Here is a 16484-nt window from a genome sequence, read left to right as displayed (position 1 = left end):
GGAGTGAGAGTACCCATTTATCTACTCACGTGAGTTTTTGACCTGTTGGGTTGACAGGAGCTGGGGAGGAAACAGGAGCTCACCCTGGTTAGCGCGAAGGCTGGACTCGAACCGCCGAAGCGTCAGCCATTTCTGGCCAGCAACTTTCAGCGTCATTAAGCCGCTGCGCCACCGTGTCCCCCTTCACTATATATTACTAATCCCCATCTCATTTTTACCTCAAAATCTTGTACAACATGATTAAGCAAACCTTAGAATAAGGGTTAGAATATTCCTTAGAAGAATAAGTCATATTCTCAGTTAAAAACATGGAAAATCACTATAGCCTTTTGTGACAAAAAGAAGAAAAGCACAGCCAGACTCCCTGCCCCTCTTGTACAGCAAACTCATAGTGTACAGTTTTGATAGGGACTGCAGGAATTGGTTATTAATATTTCCTTTCTTGCCATCTTACACTGCGAAAAAACCAAACCATCTTGTCACACAGTTTCTAGAATGCATTTAGGATGTGAAGATGGTTTTGTGGTTAAGATGTGGACAGTGTGCTTTAAAATAATGCCATTTTAATCTAAAAACAATTTAAATGCTTAATTACAAGTTTAACTTATAAGCACTTTGGTGATCACACATTTCATATTATATAAAAGGATATTCATGAAAAAAAACTTTGTGAAACAGTTGCCTCTGAAACATAGCAATCTGTACATATTGCTGTTTTTCTTTAATCTGTAGCACTTCAAAGAACAAAGTTGCTTTTGCTTTGCTCTAGTCAGCCAGTGGATTTCTTCTTACTGCGTTGAACAGAATCCAGACACAGTCATTAGCATCGATGCATATTTTGGTCCTTATTGCACTTTTAAGTACCACTAAACTATTTCAAAAATGTCCCTGTGGTACAGAGATTAATATTAACAGTAAGAAACTCAGTATATTTCTTTTTCCCACTTATTTCTCTACATATAAACTTTGTTATCCCTCAAAGGAGTTTAGCCAGAAAACGTAACACAGTTTGGTTTCACAGTCAGGTACCATTCTTAATCTAGTCTTGTCTTGGGAAGTAGGGAAATACAGAGATGAATTATATAGGTTGATTTTCTGAGCCATTCTGGCTGAAAAGGCAAGGGGGATATAGAACTGATGTGTACATTCAAAATATTACTTGTAATAATCTTTTGTTTTTTCATTTGGAATTATGTGTACCAAGCACAGCTCCCATTTGTATTTTTTCCTTTCCTTTAGCTTTTCCTCCCACTTTGTAATTTAGAGAGAGAAGTTGGGTTTCTTCCTTCATATCCAGTCCCTCCCACCTATTCCCTCTGTCTAATCTCTCAAGAGGATAGGATTAGACTTGCTTACAGCTCATATAATATACAGGTGAAACTCGAAAAATTAGAATATTGTGCAAATGTTCATTTATGTCAGTATGGCAACTCAAAGGGTGAAACCAATATATGAGATAGACGCATTACATGCAAAGCGAGAGATGTCAAGCCTTACTTTGGTATAATTGTGATGATTATGGCGTACAGCTTATGAAAACCCCAAATTCACAATCTCAGAAAATTAGAATATTACATGACATCAATAACACAAGGATTGGAAATAGAACAATATTGGACCTCTGCAAAGTATAAGCATGCATATGTACTCAGTACTTGGTTTGGGCCCCTTTTGCAGCAATGACTGCCGCAATGCGGCGTGGCATAGATGCTATCAGCCTGTGGCACTGCTGAGGTGTTATGGAAGACCAGGATGCTTCAATAGCAGCCTTCAGCTCCGCTGCATTGTTCGGTCCATGTCCCTCATCTTTCTCTTGGCAATGCCCCATAGATTCTCTATGGGGTTCAGGTCAGGCGAGTTTGCTGGCCAATCAAGCACAGTAATCCCATGGTCATTGAACCAGGTTTTGGTACTTATGGCAGTGTGGGCAGGTGCCAAGTCCTGCTGGAAAATGAAGTCAGCATCCCCATAAAGCTCGTCTGCGGAAGGAAGCATGAAGTGCTCCAAAATCTCCTGGTAGACGGCTGTGTTGACCCTGGACTTAATGAAGCACAGTGGACCAACACCAGCAGATGACATGGCTCCCCAAATCAACACAGGCTATGGAAACTTCACACTGGACTTCAAGCATCGTGCATTGTGTGCCTGTCCATTCTTCCTCCAGACTCTGGGTCCTTGGTTTCCAAATGAGATGCAAAAGTTGCTCTCATCAGAAAAGAGGACTTTGGACCACTGGGCAACAGACCAGTTCTTTTTTTCTGTAGTCCAGGTAAGACACTTCTGACGTTGTTTGTTGTTCAGGAGCGGCTTGACAAGAAGAATACGACATTTGAAGCCCATGTCCAGGATCCGTCTGTGTGTGGTGGCTCTTGATGCACTAACTCCAGCCTCAGTCCACTCCTTGTGAAAGTCCCCAACACTTTTGAATGGCCTTTTCCTGACAATCCTCTCCAGGCTGCGGTCATCCCTGCTGCTTGTGCATCTTTTTCTACCACACTTTTCCCTTCCACATAACCTTCTATTGATGTGCTTTGATACAGCACTTTGGGAACATCCAACTTCTTTTGCAATTACCTTTTGGGGCTTTCCCTCCTTATGGAGGGTGTCAGTGATGGTTTTCTGCACAACTGTCAGGTCAGCAGTCTTTCCCATGCTTGTGATTCCTACTGAACCAGCCTGGGAGACCATTTAAAGGCTCAGGAACCCTTTGCAGGTGTTATGGATTCATTAGCTGATTAGAGTGGGACACTTTGAGCCTAGAATATTGAACCTTTTCACATTATTCTAATTTTCTGAGATTGTGAATTTGGGGTTTTCATAAGCTGTATGCCATAATCATCACAATTATACCAAAGTAAGGCTTGACATATCTCGCTTTGCATGTAATGCGTCTATCTCATATATTGGTTTCACCTTTTGAGTTGCCGTACTGACATAAATGAGCATTTGCACGATATTCTAATTTTTCGAGTTTCACCTGTACATATACTACCAATTCCTATTGATAAAATTAGCTGCCACTTAAGGCTGTATATCAGGTTGTGCTTTAGAATGACTAGTATAGTACTTCTACAGAAAATCCAGCTGAAGTAAATATGCTTGAAGACAAAGTGGGACACACAAGGAAGGCACCATAGTTTTCTAAAAAAAAAAAAAGTGCAGCAATAATGTAAAGGCTGGCATGGATCTTACTGATAACACTCTCCTTTACATGTTGTCACTTTCAACTAAATCACATACATTGTGCTTGATCAAGACAAGGAAAGTAGTCTTCAGTCTTGAAGAGATCCATAGGCTCATACAGGGCTTGATTCTGCCTTGATGAAGATGATTTCTGCAATGAAAATCTACATATCAAAATACTTGTATACCTGATTTTTTTAGAACCCACAACTTTAATAGTTTTGAAAAAAATATCCCTCTTAAGTTTGTGTGTCTTCCATGAAATATACTGAGCAGATTTTGAAAATATTGAAACAGTCCTACATTTAGGTTTCTGTGTGCATGAAGGGATTCCTTGACAGGATCTAGAAGGGAAGTCAGAAATTCATCCACTATTTATTTTGCATGGAAAGTCTTATCTGCTAGGGTTGTGGAGTTTTACAATGTGCAGAGCACAAATGAAAAAACTCTCTTTGAATCATTAAACAAGCTGTGCTTTTTGCAAGGCTTGCAAAGATGCCTCAGACATTTTTGCAGCTTTCTTTATGTATGCTAAGTTACTTCACTTGAAAAAGTGAGTTCAGCCATTTCTTTCATATTGCCCCATTCCCCCATCCCAAATACAGGCTCAGGAGATGCATGACAAATAGGGACAAAATGGGTGCAGAAGCTAAGTTTGCCTTCCCAGGTCCCTGTTGGCTCTTGCCTTCACTGTAAATAATGACAGCAATAACTGCTTTGTGACAGTAGTGGCACCCCCCTCACCCCAGTGATTGGCTTTAAGCCTCACTACTCCTAATTTAATTGGGGCTGGCCTTTACTTATCTTTTGGTGGATAACCAGGTCAATCAATCTGCCATGCAAACACACTCAATATGCACAGATAATTCCAATGCTGTTGTTTTGCTGAACAAGTGCAAAGGAAAAAATTCTGAACAAAACAGGCATGTGTAAGCCAATATCTATAAAAGGTTCTAATATTTCAAGATGAGGAACCTTTCTATCCTTGTTTCCTTTTATTTTGGTGACTCCCAAATCAGTGAGCGGATTTTTGTCCTCCAAAAATTTATTTCAGGCAAACACTTTTATACAGCTTTTCTAAACACACGTAAGCCATGCAGAAAGGAAATTGATAGTAGCTGAGCAAGATAGCTCATTCCACCGCAACTCCATCCTCTTCTACATGCTGAAGGTAACCGATTCCTAATTTGAATCTCTATAGCAGAGACAAGGAACTGTTGCCATCTAGATGCTTTTAGAAAATTCAAAAAGCTTAAATTTAAGATTTCTATAATCTACTTCATAAACTAATCTCAATTGATATCTCACATCTGTTCATCCTTAATGAAGAAAACTTACATTTAAAAAAGATGGCACGTTGATTGTGTACAATAATTTTTTTAACGTATTTGGGAAAGTTCCAAGGTCTGATTCTGCCTTTATGATCTGTTCCTCCATTCCAGCCACATTATCACCAATCATTTTTACAAAAGCCTGGTTTAAAAGAAAAGGGGAAAAAATAACAGTAGCAACAACCATTCCAACAGAACATTAACTAAGAGTGGTTCAATTTCCTACCCTTGAGTTAGAGTACTGAACTAAGCCTGGAAAGAGCCAAACTGTTCTTACTCTACAATAAAATCACTGACTGAGTAGGTCAACTCTTCTCATCCTAGTCTACTTCACAGAATTGTTGTAAGAATAAAAAAGGGAAGAGAAAAACAAATAATCCTGAAATAATAAATATCAAGACCTATAATCCAATTTACTTTGCTAAACTAAATGTAAGTATATAATTAGATGAGATAGCAGCAAGAACATGAATGGTAGGGTCAAGAACCATGATATTTGGAAGTTACAATTAGTTTAGAAATATGAATGCATGATGCAACATTACACAAATAAACCAAAAAGGAACTTGAAAACCACATGATTGTATTTTAAACTTCTGAACTAATCTGAAATCAGGTGACTCAATAAAGAATGGAGATGTATGTGTATATGACAAGTTCATAAGAATCAAATAGTGATTCACTATATAGATTTGTAATACAAAAATGCATTTCTGTCCCAGGAACCTAGAAATTAGAAGGCAATAATAATATAATTAAACTTGTATGCCACCTGATTCCCAATGACTTTGGGCAGAACAGCAACTTTAAAATAAATTTCCCCTTATTATCTTTAAAATTTATCTAAGATACATGTGTTCATGAAAACATATTGGGAAAGCAGTATGCACAGAAACATCTTGTCCTTTCAATCACGATTTCTTGCTGGAAAGATGTTCTACATAGATTATGGAATTAAGGATCTGCAAAGAATCATTACACTGAGTTACCTCTTGCTACACGGAAAACATTACAAGACCTAACCCCCCAAAGGAAAATAAAACAGTAATTTCTATTAGCTTTGTAAAGAGAACTATAATATTGACATTAGAAACACATACCTCTAATTTGTCAATCTTTCTATAAAGCTTCTTCATTTCCATTGCCTTTGCATGAATATGTGGCACACTTTCATTAATTACTTGAGAAGAATCACTTCTAATCTAAAAGGAAAAAACCCAAAATATATACTTAACTGGAACCAACTTGGAGCAGTAAGCTTTGACAAAATCTAGCCAATACATTTAAAATGCTATACAAACTGAGTTATCATCCAAATGAATGCATACAACCCTAGAGACTGATTTAACACCAGACTTCACTTAGATCTCTAAATGCTTCTACTGTAGTTCTGATAAAAGCAGATTTCAAGAGTTTACTACATGCTGCAGATGTGGAAAGCAAGTTACAACATCACAGACAAGTCAGAATTGAACACCAGTATCTTTTATTGTTATAATGACAAACATTTACCTTGTTAGTGTCAAACAGAATGTTTAAAATTCTAACTTCTTGAAGGATTTATTGTATTCCTCAAGTAGCACTAGAAGCCTTATTTGAGAAGACTACTTGCTCAGAGGCTGGTCAGGGATCTGACAGGAATCCAACACATATTCCAGCATTTCAAACCATATGTAAAAAAGCATATCTGAAGTCGTTTGATTCCAATCACCAGGTTGCTTTCAACATCAACAGAGACTTCTAACACAACTCACGTGTTTTTAAGAAGCATACTCACCATGTCCAACATTCCCACAAACTCATCTACCCTGATCAACAAATCTTCAAGACTCTTGTCTAAAGCTTCAATCTGCAAAAACAAGGCAAAATAAATAATTCAAAAGTATCAGCGAAACGGCAAGCGCAGGCGGGGGAGCCCAGACCTCAGAATAACCCTCCCCGCACCAGGGAAAAAGATCAGGCGGCAGCAAGACTCGGAGGCCACCGGCTGCGGAACGCCCCGCGGTTGACTGTGACTTCCCGCTGGCATTACCTTGGCTCGCCTGGGATTTAAAGCAATTTGCTATGAAGTCCAACCACTGCTGCTGAAAATGAATGGCGACTACAGCACCGCTAGGATGCCTCACAGAATGACATGGGGAATTCAGACACGCTGTCGCCCCAACGATTGTCGTCTGAAGGAGTACGCTATGCAGGGTGAGGAAGGAAGAGGGCACAGGGCGACGTGAGAGGCTTAAGCGGGCTGGCGTTCAAAGCGGGCCCGCCCAGAAAAGGCACCACCCGTTCATTCACTCGCCTGCCCGGCTGAGGCGACGCTGTCCATCGGCGCGGGGAGCAGGTAGGAGGCGTAGTCAGCCGCCGCCGCGGCCAGTAGAAACTCCCCGCCCAAGGTTTCTCCTCCCGCCGCGTCCTCCTCTCCGATGCCGGAGGCACTGCTGTGACTCTGAGAGACGTGGCCGCTATCACCGCTGGAGGAGGAGGAAGAGTGGGGCAGCAGCGGCGGCTCCTCCGGGGCGATGGCTGCAGGGGCTTCTGCCGCCTGCTCCATCTCCCCCGCGTCTTCCGGACAGTGCCCAACCCGGAATCAACCGCCTGTCACCTGATTCGGGGCGTTTTAAATCCGAGGCCTTCCAACTGACAGCTTAATTGCTCCCCCTCCCCCGCTACGGAAGCTCAGCAAGGACAACGTGAACGCCGGGGTTAGTTGCTCCCACTTAATTCACGTTCTACTTAGAGGGCGGAGCGAATACGAGTGTTTTGGGGATGAAGCACATTCTTCGGTCACGTGGGAGAGATCCTACCGCAGGCGTCATTCCCAGGCGTGTTTCTTCTTTTCCCTCCTTGTTTTACTCCAAATGTGGAGTTTTCCATTTAGTTTACAGAATAGAGCAGTGTTTCTCAATCTCATTGGCTTTAAGATGTGTGGACTTCAACTCCCAGAATTCCCCCAACCAGCTTAACGCCAGTGAGGTTGAGAAACAGTTACAGGGAAAAAAGTAAGGGATGGTTTTCATCTTCCTTTCCTGCCGACTTCCCAGCCTTGTAGATTCAGGAATCTATTTATAGATGAAAACAGTTATTTAAACTTGATCCACCCAGAGTATTTTGTGGCCTGCTGTTTTGTCTCAGCAGAAGGCAGCAGGAACTGGCTGATCTTGAGTTGGCCTGCTCAGGATTTGGACACCCAAGCTATAGGCTAGATGGGGAAACTAAAAAAAGTCTCAGAAGAAGCCAATAGACTTGCATGTACCCAGTCTTTAAAATATGTCATTTTTATTAATTTCTTGGGGAGATACTGGAATGCTTATCGAGGCAGCAAGTGAAACAAAATTAGGTGGGATAGCTAACACTCTGAACAAAATCAAAACTATCAGAAATTATCATAAATGGCTTGACAATACCATGAAACATATGGAAAGTTATGCATTTAGCAAATAAAAATGAATTGTACAAATATAGTATACTGAAATACTGTACAGTAGAGATGCCAACATCCAAGATGCTTTAGAAGATATTCCCTACTTACAAAAACCTCTAGTACTAGAAGATAAAGTTAGATCAACACTCTGGTCAATACCAAGTGGAAAGGCTACAGGAACTGATGGAATACCTACAGAAATACTGTATAGCAAGCAACAGAATAAAAATCAGTAGAAGTTCTAAGTAAGATCTGTCAGAAAATTTGGACAACATAGTGGCCAACCAATTGGAAGAGGTCAATCTACATTCCAATCCCCCAAAAAGATGTAACGAAGTTTGCTATCATATAATATCCTTAATTTCACATTAGCAAAATAATGCTTAGGATCATCCAACACAGATTACAGCCCTACATGGAAAAAAATGCCAGATGTTCAAGCTGGCTTTAGAAAAGGCTTGAGGAATAAGATACATCACTGCTGATGCATGCTGGATAATTGAGAAAGCCAAATACCAAAAATACTATGTGCTTCATTGATTATAGAAAGGCCTTCATTTGTGTTGATCAGGTGGAACTGGCTCAGAAAAACAGGAATCCTAGAGCATCTCATTGTCCTCATGAGAAACATAGATATATATAGGTCAGGAAGCCACAGTACGGACAGAACATGGGCTCCAGATTGGCAAAGGAGTGCAACAAGGCAGTACCCTCTCCCCTTATTCAATCTATGTGCCAAATATATATTAAGGGAAGCTGGATTGGAAGATGAGCGCAATTTTAAAATTGGAGAAAGAAACGTAAATAACCTGTGCTGTGCTGATGACACTACCCTGATAGCCTAAAATGCAAAGGATCTGCAAGCTCTAGTGATAAACATCAAGGAGCACAGTGAAAAAAATGGGACTAAAATTAAATATAAAGAAGACCAAGCTGCTGACAACAGGTAGAACCAGCCTTAGAACTGACAATGAAGATATCAAAGTGGTAGATATTTTCTGTTGTTTAGGATCAGCCATCAACAAAGGAACACGCTGCAGTCTAGTACTTGGTAGGGCAGCCATGAAGGCCTTAGAAAAGATATTCAAATACTGTGATGTGACTATACCTGCAAAGATCAAAATAGTGCAAGCCAAAGTATTCCTTATGATATTCAATGGAAGTAAAAGTTGGACTCTGAAGAAGTAGAATAGGAAGAGCATTGATGCTTTTGAACTTTGGTGTTGGAGAAGATTCCTGAGAATACTGTGGACAGCCAAGAAAAAAAAATGGATCTTTGAACAAATCAACCCAGAGTTCTCACTAGAGGCACAAATGACCAAGCTCAAATTATCCTCCTTGGGACACAACATGTGAAGACCTAGCTTTCTGGAGAAGGCTCTAATGCTGAGAAAGGTAGAAAGAAAGAGGATGACCAGCAGCAAGGTGGATGGATTCAGTTACAGTGGTGATGAATGCACCATTGAAAGACCAGGTTAGGGACAAATTGTCATGGAGAAAATGTATGTGGTTGTTAAGAGTTGACAACAATATGATGGCACATAATCAAATGAGTAAGTAGAATACACAAACGAGAAGGGTCTGTTATAAAAGTCTTGAAAGTTCTGCATTAACCCTTTGACTTTTTGTTTTAGTGTGACTTATACTTCATTGCCTAAAGTATCTGTTCACTGCCTTGAATTCACTGTATGACAGGACTACATTGTGAGGACACACGACTGCAAAAAGTTGCTTTGAAGGTAAAGTTGTGTATATGTGTATGTATAAATGACTCACGGGACTGTGCAAATCCTTTGAAAGGTTGCTCTGAAATGCACAAGAATGCTGTGAAGCACCTCTATTTTCAATCACTTACACAGCTATTTTTCCCAGGCATACATGATTGCCTCACTTTTGCTAGTGAAGTGGCTGTGCATGCACCGATGGATGTGAAAACAACTGGCAACAAATTCCAAAGCAGCCATGTGAGCTTGGAAGAAGTGCAGCTTCTTTAATCTCTCAGGGTGAAAAGATAATAAAGATGCCTGTGATTCTTATAGTTCATTGCTGAACTGTAGCTGTGAAAATGTGCTTGGTTCCTCTGTTACAGCCATATAGATTGCAATTTAATTAGAATAAAAACAAGATAGTAGTCTTAAGCAATCTTACTGATTAAGTAAATCCTGTCAAAAACAGTGGGCCTAATGTCTGAGCAAATAGGCATAGGACTGGGGTGTTATAATGGGTTGGACTTGCAAAATCTGACAAATCTATTCTGAGTGCCTCTCTTACAGACTAGCCAGTCTGGTTCAAATCAATAGAGTACATGAAACAGGAGAAGAATTCCCCCTTCATTCTCCTGTTCCTCTGTGAATGTGATTCCCTCCCCAAAGATAAATACTTAAGTTGTACTTAATTCCTGATGACTACACGTCAAAACAATATAACCTTCATCTCAAATGACCACGAATGTTCCATGGACATCAACACAATAACTTATGGTACTCTTAGTTGTGCAAACTGCAATCCTGAGAAAGGAGAGGGCAATTGGTCAGGCATTGATGCTAGAACTATTATCACTGGAGCCTCCACTCCAGGCGAGTCATAAGAACTTCAAAGTAGCAATTTCAGATCCCCATTTCTGGAATTTCTTGCTGCAGCTATGAAACTGGAATTCTGAAATGGAACAGATGGTAATTGTATTCAGTTCAGCAATGAGAACTACGTAGTGAATTTTATTCCAAGTATGATCATAAATTACTTCTGATTAAACTTCAGGTCTGACAGTTGCCTGTAAGGTAAACAAAAGCTAGGCTCTAAATTAAATAAAGCAAACTCATTCCTTTGGAAACACTTTAATATACAATACTATACAGTAAAAAACAAAGAAAATAATAAAGCTAAAAGTAGAAAAATACACTGTAAAACAATTATATTTTGTTTTTTAGGCATCTCAGGAATATATTCATATTTTCTCTATAAACCATTTTAACAACTTGTGGCATTTTATGGAATAGGAAAGCAGAGCTGGGAGCAAGGTTCTTTTAGAATTGTCTGTTACTGACTTAATCCTTACAGTGCAGCTGGCATTTTAGATTTCTGAAGAGCAGGTAGTTCAACAAGGTTTAGAAAACAAATAATATAGGCTGCCCCTCCTCAAGTGAATATTTTAATTATTAAAGACTCAGTGAATTTATTTTAATTCTAAATGATAAGGCAAATTTAGCTGAATTGTTCATGATACTTTAGAACAGAGGCATAACATGATTCTAAGTTCTATTTATTCAATACCATTAGCAAGATCAAAAGGTGAAATCAATGGTCACTAAAATGGGAATATCTGTCTAATAAATATTTTAATAATAAAAATAGAATGCACATTCCACGTTATTGTGGTGCATTAACTAAACCAGCATTCATGCTGCATCTTTTTCAGATAAACAGAAAGGTTAAGTTTATGCAGACAGAACTATCAATGACCAGCAGGGGGTGCTGATCTAAAAAGAAATTATGCTAACAATAGCAATTCCTTGTCCATGTAAGATTTTATACACACACATACACACATATACAAACACAAAATCATTTGGTCAAAGTTTCATTCCCAAAGGAAAAAAAGGAGTAAATGCAGCATGCCCTCAACTATAGTCAGGATAGAAAGCTGTTCTTTAAGGGCAGCCTTTTCCAGATTTAGGTACAATACAGCCAGTTTTTTGTGTAAAAAAGCTAGGGAGCAGTTACCTAGTGGCAGAAAATCAGTTTTTGGAAGATAACATAATTGTATTTTTCAACCAAGATTAATTCATGAACATGTATTCCAGGTTTTGTTAATTTCCAAATTAATTACATGTACGCCGAGTATCTTCATACGTACGGCAGATACATAATTTACCCCAGCTAGAAGATTTTCATAGGATTTTAAAAACATAGGACTCTGTTCTTTCCCTCATTTTGAACATGGAAGCAGAAATCATATTTACAATTTTGCATGGGTTACACTAGACAATACTTTTATGTCTAATTACAAAAATTGTCCTTCCTGGAAAGTAACATGTATCATACACCAGAATGTTTATGAGAGTGACGGTTCTCTCTCTTCTGCATGTAGATTGAATCATTCCAGTTGGCACTTCCAGATTACAGAAATACAAACTCAAAACAGCCACTAAAGTGTTATCACTGTTCCATCCTCTTCAACGCCTCCTTTGGGAATAACTAAACTATGACGAGGATCAGTTTTTAAGGAACTAAGGATTTTGTGAATATTGCCGTTGCTTTCTCGTCCAAAACTGTTGTTGAGTCCTAGTTCTCTCTGTAGTCTGTGGCTAAGACTGTTGCCATTGATTCGGGAAAGGCTACTAGAAGGAAGACTGTGAGATTTTGGAATGGGCTGTGGTTCCAGGCAGCCCTCAATTACAATGTCAGTATCCTCATCACTCTCCATTTCATCAGGGTGGAAGTTCTGCAGGACATGAGAAGAAGGCAAACTGTGATGGCTGGCAGTGCTGTCTGTAGACTGACCAGAGCTCCCAGACATCCGACTGCTTCTGATAATATTGTTCCTTTGATTTGCTGGCTTGACTGTGATGATAAGATTATGGCTATTGGCAATCATCATGTCCGTCACCTGATCAAGGGTTTTTCCTGCCACTTCTATACCATTCACTTCCAGGACTTCATCATTGACAGCAAGCAAGCCTGTACTTTCAGCTAAGCCCCCAGGAACCATCCGTGAGATGAAAATGCCAGGAACTTTTTCCAACCCATGAGGAGTCACTCTTACACTGGTCCCATCCCGAATATAGAATCCAAGTGGTTTCTCACACCCGTGTCGATACAGTCGTACTCTTCTATGAGTTTCAGGTAGAATATCCACATCAATGATGGAAGACACTGGTCTAAAGTCCTGAGGCATGCTGATATTAACATGGGGGCGCCGGCGAAGGTTGTCATTCCGGAGGGTCACCAGAGCTTTCTTTTTCCTTGTTAAGGTGTTTGAACCAAAGTTTCCATAATCTGCTTCATCTGCAAAGAGAGAGGGAAACATTAATTCCTCAGACTAAACCATCCATAGGCCATTTTCTGCAAGAAAAAGACCCTTATCTCCAGCTTTCATGATATACCAACATTTAAATATGGTTGAAACATTGCTGTGAGACTGTCAAGTTAAAGACTGTTTTACTAATAAACTGTATTTTGAAATATTGGAAGAAATGCCTAGACTACAGGTTGGACAAAGAAAAAAGTGGCAGACTGATCTTAGGATGAATATGAATTTGTTTGCTGACAGCACAGAGCTTGTTTGCTAGAAGAAGACACTCAAAATGAAATGCCATTTGTGGCTACTGTGAAGAGAAAACTGGAAAAACAGCCACACAGGCATTTCTGGCAGTTTACCACTTCTTCAAAGCCATCTATGAAGCAACTAGCCAAGGCTACAAGATTATCTTTTAAAAGATTGCTGGCAAGTAACTGATTAGCAGGACTAGACTGATTGACTACTAGTCATCTTTCATTAATCAACAATATATGAAGTTGTAAATTGCACCAGAGCACTGTTGCTTTTAATGTACTAGCTTTTCATCTCTAATGGCCTAAAGCCATATTTCAAACCCGTATGTAGCTATGAAAAAGCAAGTCAAGGAACATCCGTATCTGCTCTCCTCACTGTATGCTTCATCTCTCTCAGGGAATGTAGTCCCTAATGGCTTTGCTTGCTATAGATTATTCTAAGGAACATGCTACTGTGTAACTTAAAATACATAAACATCTTCGTAAAGTCCTGTGTTAACGCTGTTGTGGTCTAAGTTGTAAAATATGCATGTGTAGGCAGACAAAAGCATATTTTAAAGGAGCCCCGGCAACCTGTTGCTTGTAAATATGGGAAAGACACGTAATTGCTGCTGTGGAATGTGTGAAGCATCCCTTATTCTATTGTCTTTAATTAAACCCTCATTCTAGACAAAAATAGCCCATTTTTTTCCACACCAGATCATCCTACAAATGCAGCTGCAGATGAATAAGTCACCAAGAAGCTTCAAAAGAGGCCTCAAACAGAACAACACTTCAAACTGACGACGAATAAAGCAATGGATGGGCCTGACATTTCAGTCTGATAGCACAAACTAGACAGAACAATGTTAGTTCCATCCCCACAAACTCCATAGTGCAAAACTGAAAGAGTTTCCTTTTGCGAACATTTTCTCCAAAGATAACCAAAGACAATTTTGGCCTCCTGGAAGAAAATATTCCCTCAATGTTTAGAAACTGTGGAATGGAGAACCAGAGATGCAGGTAGCTTTTCTGTACTCACTTTATTAACATCAGGCAGGAAATCAATATGCACAATCACTTAAGAGACCCAAACATATTACTCATGATCTAGCATGCCACTAGCAAGCTATCAGGGCAAGAAACACTGGCTAAGTAAACTTAATGTAGCTTTACATAAATTATTTGAAGGGATCACCAAGACACAGAAAGGATTTGTGCAAATGAGAAGACTTCTGGTAAGCCATCTTTTAAAATTAAAGGTGCACAACTTGTAGGCACCCCCATATTACTGAGTATGGTTTCCTAAGCATCTCCAAAAATTCCTGCCTAGTTGTAATCTTTAATATGGCAGAATTGGAAAATGTATTAAACACATGATGCATAATCATATTAAACATTATTAAATGTTAAATACAGTTAATTAAATCAAACATTTGTATTGGTGCTAGTCATTTTTTCGAATGCAGCCCCAAATATATCTTTCAAAGACTAAATTTGGCTCTCAACTCCAAGTTTTGCTTATTAAACAAGAAAAGAGGTGCTCATTATCAGTTACAAATGGTCTCACACACAGAAAATGAAGGAAATTAGCCACCAATTGGTCTAAGCTATGAGGCAGCAACCTGCATATTCACCGTAAGGTGCAATAGGGTGAATATACATATGCAAAAAATAACCCAATGCAACCCTCTCTCTTGACAAGAACAAAGCTGAGAAAGATGGTCCCCTCCCACCCCCCAGGAATCTGAGAGCAGAATGTATGCAGATCCCTGGCAAGTATGGCAGAGGTTTCCCGTTGCTGCACCTTAGCTTTCTTGAGGCCAGAGCCAAGATGAATGCCAGGACAAGTTAAAGCAACTCGCTCTGAAGGTGGGGCTGATGAATTGTTGACTACTTGCTAAACTGCTGTGATTTTGAGATCCAGTTAAGCAACTGTGAGGTTAGGCCACATCTATATTGCCTCCTGCATTGCTCATAATGTCCACTGAAAGATACTTCTTTTTGGAAAAGAAATGCTACTTATGTTATCCTCCAGACCTCCTGAGTTAGATTTTGCCCATCTCTGAGACATTCTTTTAAAAATGAAGAAGAAACCTCCAAATTAAAATAGCCTTAATGCATTTGAATAAATTCAAGATAGGGACTAGACCAACTGTTTATATTCCAAGATTTCTCAAAGGTGGAGGAATGGATGTTACATAAACCCCATCTTTACTTCCCTGGAAAGCTTTGCATTGAATGGGGTTTCTAAGCACACTCAGGGAACCAGAGGGTTTACTCACTGATCACAGACAGCATCAGTTGAAGAGAGCATATGTTTCTGAATTTATATCCCCAGAAAGCTATGAGTGTTACAAAAGTAATATAGAACCTTTTCACAACTAGGATTTCTTTTGGCTCCCATTTTGTATCTTATATTCTGATTATTACACAAGTTTTTTTCCTTATCCCAATAAAATCTGGAATACACTAGTGCAAATATTTTTAAAAAAACTTAAACTTTCTGGTAGTCCCTGAATGTTCCATAACTTTTTCCCTTTTCCTAGTCTGGTGCTATTGAGCTCTATCGAGATACGACATCAACCCAATGCAAGGAAAGTTGCTCTAGGTGCCATTTTCATTTTACATGTGGCCTAAATGTAAATACTGAAATCTGTGAGAGGAACGTAAACATTTACAGTCTGAACTTAAAAGAGAAGGGGAAGAGAAAAATAAGAAAATATTTCCAGAAAAACTGACTTTTTAAAAACACGACACACACGCACACCCACAGAGAGAGAGACAAATCCTTAATACCAGAAGCACTCCTCCTCTTGCTTGGACAGCTGCTTTTCACAAGAATTGCCTGCCAGACAAAATACCAAAGTTTGGCCAGATAAGAATAGGTAAACAAGCAAGATTCCACAGAGAATCAGACTGCTAGGCTCATATAGGAAGAATTTGCTTTGGACCTGGTATTTTCAGTCCACGCACACTCCTGGTGTATTATTTCCTCTGGATATGGTGCAATATCACTTGACAGCTTGGAAACTACATCAGAAGCAGAGATATTTCCACAAGGGGAGTAACTTGTTTCATGCAGCTTTAAGAATGAAACCAACAAGTCTTTAGGGACCACGGGATGCCCTCAACCCCATATTGTCATTTTCTGAATGCAACCATCAACATAAATAACTCAATGCCTCTTATTTTGATCAGTCACATGCTTCCATAGAAATAAACACAATGTTTTTATACAATGATAACATTTGGCAGGGGAGTTATTCCATCATTTGTCATAAAATGTTGGAAAAGTCAGA

The 16484-nt window shown here is 39.4% G+C and overlaps 2 protein-coding genes and 1 long non-coding RNA gene across 4 annotated transcripts in view; 1 reads left to right on the top strand and 2 right to left on the bottom strand.

Annotated features, from left to right (window-relative positions):
- Positions 1 to 706: 706 nt before the first annotated feature.
- On the bottom strand, positions 707 to 7076 carry BLOC1S4 (biogenesis of lysosomal organelles complex 1 subunit 4). 2 transcript variants are annotated; one of them, XM_007426428.4, is made up of 6 exons: positions 6811 to 7076; positions 6292 to 6363; positions 5615 to 5716; positions 4522 to 4656; positions 3241 to 3334; positions 707 to 791 (listed from the first exon to the last, which is right to left on the bottom strand). In XM_007426428.4, exons 1-6 carry the CDS (start codon positions 7060 to 7062, stop codon positions 766 to 768), a joined length of 681 nt encoding a protein of 226 aa, XP_007426490.2. In that variant the 5' UTR covers positions 7063 to 7076; the 3' UTR covers positions 707 to 765. The 2 variants fall into 2 exon arrangements, with proteins under 2 accessions (XP_007426490.2, XP_087986764.1); XM_088130638.1 differs by lacking the exon at positions 707 to 791 and having other exon boundaries at positions 3189 to 3334.
- A 16-nt stretch (positions 7077 to 7092) lies between these two features.
- LOC148213713 (uncharacterized) lies at positions 7093 to 13690 on the top strand. Its single transcript, XR_015793927.1, has 3 exons — positions 7093 to 7213; positions 9567 to 9671; positions 12020 to 13690. It is a non-coding gene; the product is annotated as an uncharacterized LOC148213713 (long non-coding RNA).
- Positions 10635 to 16484, bottom strand: part of PARD6G (par-6 family cell polarity regulator gamma) — a 77788-nt gene continuing 71938 nt past the window's right edge. Inside the window, exon 3 of the mRNA XM_088130637.1 lies at positions 10635 to 12936. Coding sequence (XP_087986763.1) covers positions 12077 to 12936 — 860 coding nt within the window. The 3' untranslated portion in view covers positions 10635 to 12076. The remainder of the gene's footprint in view (positions 12937 to 16484) is intronic.

The sequence above is a fragment of the Python bivittatus genome, unplaced genomic scaffold (genome assembly GCF_059951505.1).
Source record: "Python bivittatus isolate LINGU-HERP-01145 unplaced genomic scaffold, Pbiv_v1 ctg000840_np1212, whole genome shotgun sequence".
NCBI classification, from domain to species: Eukaryota; Metazoa; Chordata; class Lepidosauria; order Squamata; family Pythonidae; genus Python; species Python bivittatus.
This window is presented reverse-complemented; position numbering and strand designations above follow the sequence as displayed.

Coding starts and splice junctions, on each gene's coding strand:
- BLOC1S4 (XM_007426428.4), bottom strand. CDS start 7,062: ATGGAGCAGGCGGCAGAAGCCCCTGCAGCCATCGCCCCGGAGGAGCCG. Junction 5,717..6,291: donor TTGTGGGAATGTTGGACATG/GTGAGTATGCTT, acceptor TTTTCCTTTTAG/ATTAGAAGTGATTCTTCTCA. Junction 792..3,240: donor TTGTCTTGATCAAGCACAAT/GTATGTGATTTA, acceptor TGTTCAACGCAG/TAAGAAGAAATCCACTGGCT.